Source organism: Eutrigla gurnardus (assembly GCF_963514095.1).
Source record: "Eutrigla gurnardus genome assembly, chromosome: 13".
Lineage (NCBI taxonomy): Eukaryota > Metazoa > Chordata > Actinopteri > Perciformes > Triglidae > Eutrigla > Eutrigla gurnardus.
The window spans coordinates 1,705,812-1,711,995 of record NC_139936.1 but is presented as its reverse complement, the minus strand read 5'-3'; the positions used below and the strand labels follow the sequence as shown (position 1 = coordinate 1,711,995).

At 51.7% G+C, this 6,184-nt stretch overlaps 1 protein-coding gene across 2 annotated transcripts; it reads right to left on the bottom strand.

Annotated features, from left to right (window-relative positions):
* Positions 1 to 247: 247 nt before the first annotated feature.
* On the bottom strand, positions 248 to 4,477 carry tbx16 (T-box transcription factor 16). Of its 2 annotated transcripts, XM_084024430.1 has the most exons (9): positions 3,335 to 3,922; positions 3,093 to 3,249; positions 2,447 to 2,549; positions 2,053 to 2,217; positions 1,812 to 1,958; positions 1,636 to 1,706; positions 1,370 to 1,458; positions 1,069 to 1,282; positions 248 to 983 (listed from the first exon to the last, which is right to left on the bottom strand). In XM_084024430.1, exons 1-9 carry the CDS (start codon positions 3,348 to 3,350, stop codon positions 542 to 544), a joined length of 1,404 nt encoding a protein of 467 aa, XP_083880556.1. In that variant the 5' UTR covers positions 3,351 to 3,922; the 3' UTR covers positions 248 to 541. The 2 variants fall into 2 exon arrangements, with proteins under 2 accessions (XP_083880556.1, XP_083880555.1); XM_084024429.1 differs by having other exon boundaries at positions 1,069 to 1,458; positions 3,335 to 4,477.
* Between the last annotated feature and the right edge of the window lie 1,707 nt (positions 4,478 to 6,184).

Sequence of the window (6,184 nt, the reverse complement as noted above, 5' to 3'; positions counted from 1 at the left end):
GGAAACAGATACGACGATACGAAGGGAATCACTATTTATCTACATGTTTAAAAATATACCTTTATTGTATATAATCCGCCATGATTCTAATTTAATATAAAGACAAAGTATTATATCTACTTACAATCAAGACATCCAAATCCATTCAATGTAAAGATGTTTATTTTCAGGAATCCAAATAAACACAAACCAGACATTAAATCACAATAAACTTCTTTATTTTCACATCACAGTTTCAAAGACAGACAAACATTGCACACTTAACTTTTATTCTTTTTTTGTTTTGTTTTTATTTTACAAAAATAATATTTAACCGTGGCGATGAGATGAAATACAAAATAAATAGACAATCCAACGTTAAAACGGTCACCAGCGCGGTTTCCGATGTCCCGCCCGCCTGGACAGGAAGCAGCAGCGGCGGCAGGCGTGTTGCCGCGGGCGACGGACCCTCGGCCTGGGCTGGACATGCATTCTCATGCCGCCGCCGCCAACGGCATCATGGGTAAAAGTCACTGAGAGTCAGTCATCAGTGACGCCGCCTTCACCAGCAGGAGTAGGAGAACAGCGGGTACTGGCTCCACTCGGCCACGTTGCCATGGTGATAGCCGTGATGCACAGCCGGCGTGGCGTAGTCGGCGGTCAGGTGGTGTGGCGGCGGGTACTGGGCCGGGCCGGGCCCGCTCCACTGACCCAGGGGCTGCTCGGCGCCATACGGCCCGTAGATGTGGTGGCCGATCACGCCCGCCGGCTTGCCAGCCTGGGCCATGGTCATGTTGAGGACCCCGGTGTAGTCCTGGGGGGCGGCGAGGTGCTGGGGGCCACAAGGAGGTGGTCCAACCTCGTGGGGGCGGGGCTTGGAGGCGTCGTGCTCGGGGACGGTGGCCACGTCGGGGACTCTGGACTCGAAGCTGCTGCTGCTGCGTGCTGACCCGCTGCTGCCCACGCTGGAGGAGGGGGACGGGGACTTCCCGTACTCGTGGAACCTGGGGGCCACAAAGGGGACGCGGGTCAGTTTTAACATTCGGACCACATCGTGGTCTTGATCCTGCATATGGAACGCCTGCTCACCTGTGCGGCTGGTAGGAGGCCGGAGCGGGAACCAGCTGCTCCGTGTTGTACAGGTCCCGGGGGTCGGACCCGGCGGGGGACTCGGTCCTCACGGCGGGATCCCTCTCAGGGGCCCACGGCGAGTACCGCTCCTCCTTCACGCCCTCGGCCTCCTTCCTCTTGGCCAGGTCGCCCTCCTCCCCGTCGTAGCCTTCGTACGACGACCGGCAGAAATCTGAAGGGACGCAAAAACAACAATCAGGTCTGAGTTGGGATCCTAGAGGACAAGGAAGCAGGAACACGGACGGGGTCCACGCCGTACCTGATGGACTGTCCTCCTCCGAGTCTCGGCTCAGGGCGTCCGCCATCTTGGCTCGTTTGTCCTGGCAGCTCGGCGTCTTGTTGGAGCGCCTGCAGAGCAGCATCAGGTCCATTAAACCCGTTTAAATGAGTCTACCAGCTTTAACATGCATCTCTTCTCATCTATTTATACATCACATTATTAGTTAAGTTTAAGTGAGGATGCACAGCTAATAAAAACATTCATGTATTTTGAAATAATCTGCGTGTTTCCGGCGGGACGCTCACCTTTTTTTATTCGTGCCTTCGTCCCGGAAACCTTTCGCAAACGGGTTGTGATCGATCTTCAGCTTTGTGATCTGCAGGCAGGGAAGTAAGAATCAGTGGAGATCCTAACAATGATAATAATAATCCTACTAATAATGTGTGAGGCCCTGCTGGCGGTCTGCAGGTGAGGTCCTGACCTTGGTGTTCTGGTAGGCCGTGACGGCCGTGAAGGAGGTCTCGGGGAAGGTGAAGGTCTGGAAGACGCTCCAGCGGACGCTGAACAGGTCGTCGGCCTGCACGATGTGGAAGCGCGGGTGGTAGCGATGCATGGAGTGGAGGATGATCTGCAGACAGGAAGAAGAAGGTCCTTCATTTTAACACTTAAAGTCTGGAGTCCAGTCCTGCGCTGGCATCATGCGGTCCTGGTTTCCCACTTACGTGGCCGTGCTGGTCCAGCGTGTTGTTGGTGAGCTTGAGCTTGAGGAAGGAGACGGACTGCTTCATCCAGTGGCTCCCCGGGGCCGGCGAGTCCGGGTGGAGGTAAGTCCTGCAGGGAGGCTGGGGCTCCGCTTTCCCCGCCACCTCCCACTTCTCTTTATTCCACTGTAAGGAAGGAGACGAGGAGTCGGTCAGGCAGTCTGTCACACTAGAGGTGATTTACAGAAGGGACCAGTATACCACCCACAGAGACCGGGGGCTCCCAGCAGGGGATAGAAAACAGGAAGAGATAGCACCCTTTGATGTCAGGGGGTGATAAACAGGGGGGGGGGGGGGGTACTGGAAACCAGTGAGGGACATCTACTTCTATGGTAGATTTATTTTAATGTCTCACCTTGTACCTGAAGCCGTCCTCAGGGACCATGTCCACCAGCAGGATGTACTTAGCACACGGGACCAGACCGGACAGGTTCACCTTACAGTGTGGAAACATCCTCCTGGACCAGAGAAGGAGATGATCAGGAATAAACAGGAGGAGAAGGAGAGGAATAAACACAGGAGGAGAAGAAGAGGAATAAACACAGGAGGAGAAGAAGAGGAATAAACACAGGAGGAGAAGAAGAGGAATAAACACAGGAGGAGAAGGAGAGGAATAAACACAGGAGAAGAAGGAGAGGAATAAACACAGGAGAAGAAGGAGAGGAATAAACACAGGAGGAGAAGATGAGGAATAAACACAGGAGAAGGAGAAGAGGAATAAACACAGGAGGAGAAGAAGAGGAATAAACACAGGAGAAGAAGAAGAGGAATAAACACAGGAGGAGAAGAAGAGGAATAAACAGGAGGAGAAGAAGAGGAATAAACGCAGGAGGAGAAGAAGAGGAATAAACACAGGAGAAGAAGATATATGAGGAATAAACACAGGAGGAGAAGATGAGGAATAAACACAGGAGAAGAAGAAGATGAGGAATAAACACGGGGAGATGATGATGAATAAAACCAAACGTGCAGCAAGACTCTCCACACTGCCGTCCTCTTACCGGCCCGGTTTGGTGATGATCATCTCAGTCCCGATCCCACAGAAGGTCTTCCAGAGTTCAGGGTCCTCCAGAGTCAGCCTGATGTTGCCCTGGAGGTAGGCGTCGGGGCCCGGGGCCATGGAGGAGGGAGGGGGGCCGCCGAAGCCGGGCTTCAGGTCTGAAAGCAGAAGGAGAGTCACGGTAGCAACGCGTTGTGGTGAACATGAAGACCCAGACCGTCTGAGGTTTCTAAGTGGACTCACCTCTGATGGACTGCATGGTTCAGGTTCAGCTGCAGCTTCATGCACCGGGAGGTGAATCCAGGAATGTGTGATATAGTTCCTGCAGCTTCAGACCGTGAAGAAAGTCCAAAACAGAGAAATCCAGCAGCTCCGGATCAGAAGGTCAGTGGAGGGTTCAGAGCTCTGAGTCCTGCTGGGAGGGGTGACCATGACTCTTTAAGGGGAGCCCCGGAGTGGGCGGGGTCTGGAGGGCCGTTCCCAGGCTTTGAAGTGGCACAATGCTGAGTCAGAGCCCCGCTGTGATTGGCTGCAGGAAATCAAAGGGACTTAACAGAGCCCTGATAGCGTCCCACAGGAAGGGGGCCGAGGAAACGCATCTTTATTAACTGCTAAGAGACTTTAAAACAAATACGGACGCACTTCCCCGCCGCTCCACCATCTCTAAATATACATCATACACACACATCACCGGCATTTAGTGTGTGTGTGTGTGTGTGTGTGTGTGTGTGTGTGGTAAATACCAAAACACACAGACAAACACAATCCTCTGTTTTTGAGTCATTTTCATAAAAACAAACATTCTGCTTTACATGAAGATGCAATAAAACAGGATTCATTCAACCTTTGCAGCGTTCTACATAATAATAAATAACAATAATAACAATAATAATAGGAATGAGGCGGCGGGTGTAAACCCATAATGGTGTAATGATAACAGGCAGCTTTGTGCAGGTAACTTCTACCTGAGGGCGTCCTCTGGACCCTCTGCAGGCTGGGGGGAGTTGTGTATTGGGGTGTCTAGACAGACCCATGCTCTGATAGATAATCTCATTAGGCTAGTTTCCCTTGAAGGAGCTGCTCCCTGCATGAGGAGAAAGGCCGCTGTATGGAAGGCAATTAACAGCCAGTTAGCACCACGAGCCCAAGTGGGCCCTGAATGGAGGGGGGGTCTGAGACTGAAGACCTCCACCTCCCGCCGTCCAAAAAAACATCCACGGGTGTGTCATTCATGGGCCTCAACACAGATGCTAAACGCTCGCAGGCTCCTCTTCCTCCTCTTCATCATGAACATTTGAATTGAAGCTCCTCCGACACGAACGCATCGCTTCCACTCATTGTGTGTCAGCTCTGCTGCATACAATGACTCTGTAAGCAGACGCACAACCAAATACAATACTATATGTGTGTGTGTGTGTGTGTGTGTGCGTGTGTGTGTGTGTGTGTACGTGTGTGTGTGTGTAGGTGTGTGTGTGTGTGTGTGTGTGTGTGTAGGTGTGTGTGTGTGTGTGTGTGTGTGTGTGTGTACGTGTGTGTGTGTGTAGGTGTGTGTGTGTGTGTGAGATTTAGGCTTTAAAAGCAGAGAAACGGCCGTTTTAACAGCGTTCTGGAGAGTCAGTGGTCGTTCCTGTGAAAACATTGACGAGTGTCTTTAAAGCTGCCGAGCGGTCGATGCCGATAAAAAGTGATGACAACGTTCAGGTCTTAATGATGCACTTTAAAGATGCAGCATCACCCCCCCCCCCCCCTCTTGGTGGTCAAACATTGGCCTTGAGGAAGTCGAGGGGTTATTAATGGCGGCTGCGGCGTGGCTCTCCTCGCCGGGTCACGAGGGTTTAACGTGAGAATTAAGGAGATTTCCGTGATGGCGAGCGGCGGCGGCGTGTGCTGGCGTGTGAGGCGAGGTGTACGTTTCAGCAGCGGCCGTGTCGATCCCATTACACTCCGGGTCTGGAGGTGACAGGTGTGACTGGGGAAAGCACCGGTGGCCTGGGGGCAAATACCAGGGGTGGGGGTCAGGGGTCACAGGCAGCCTGGATGACACATCAGGGAGGACGACGTTACAAACCGACTTTCTACTCCGTAAACATTGTAAACATGAGTTTCAAGTCTTCTTCAATCCAGCATGATGTTCATTTAGTCCATTATGGTCCATTTAGAGTCCACCAGACCAGGAAGCAGGGGATGCTTTAGGGGGCGGGGCTTACCTGCTGATTGACAGGTCGCTAGTTAGCTACTAAGATGACCAGTTATGGACTACAGAATCCAGATGGATCCAGATCCAGTAAGGTTGCCACCCGTCGCTCCTCCACAGTCCAAATATGGTCACTTCCTCCACCGGTTGCAAAGAATCCAAAAGAGCCGAACTCGAGGCTTCAGAACTGTAGTCGGGTGCCGTCGCCATGACGACGTCCCCTCCTCATATCCAGACGTGGTTTCAGGCCCTGAATGTCGTGATGAAGACACTTTAAAGATCCTTTCGGGGTAAAAACCTTGATCATATGATATTATATGATATTATAAACGGAGATCTCCTCCGGACCGGCGGCGGCGGCGCTCCTCCTCCCGGCTGTCGGTCTCTGGCCATTTGCTTTAACTGCACAGATACCCCCCCGACGGTTAACAGCTGCCAATATACAGGCAGCCGGGGATCAGACGGCTCTCCGGCCGCCCGTAAAGGCCGGAGTGGCCTGACGAGAAATCTCACACCTTTCACCCACATTAGCCATGCAGCATGCCCCCCCCCCCCCCCCCTTTTGATGCTTAATTGGCCACTTTGAGGAGTTTGTGGAGATAGCAAGCCTGTGGCCGGAGACAACGTGATGTCACAGGACGCCCATCGCCTTGGCAACGGGTCGACTGCTTTCACTTTATCTGCTGTAGAGGAGGCAAACGTTGAGATGTTTTCTACTCGAGTAGAAGTACTGATTCTTTACTCTAATTGGAAAAGTACTCTGAAGTGTACTCAAAGAATCTCACGTCATATTCATTTGAAATAATAATCGATAATTCTCCTCAAATGCATTAAAACTAAAGTAACCTGTTAATTTAAAGTGTGAGTAGAAGAAAGTTCAGATATTAGTTTAAAATGTA

Coding starts and splice junctions, on each gene's coding strand:
- tbx16 (XM_084024429.1), bottom strand. Junction 2,550..3,092: donor ATCATCACCAAACCGGGCCG/GTAAGAGGACGG, acceptor TCTCTGGTCCAG/GAGGATGTTTCCACACTGTA. Junction 1,707..1,811: donor CGGCCTACCAGAACACCAAG/GTCAGGACCTCA, acceptor CCCTGCCTGCAG/ATCACAAAGCTGAAGATCGA.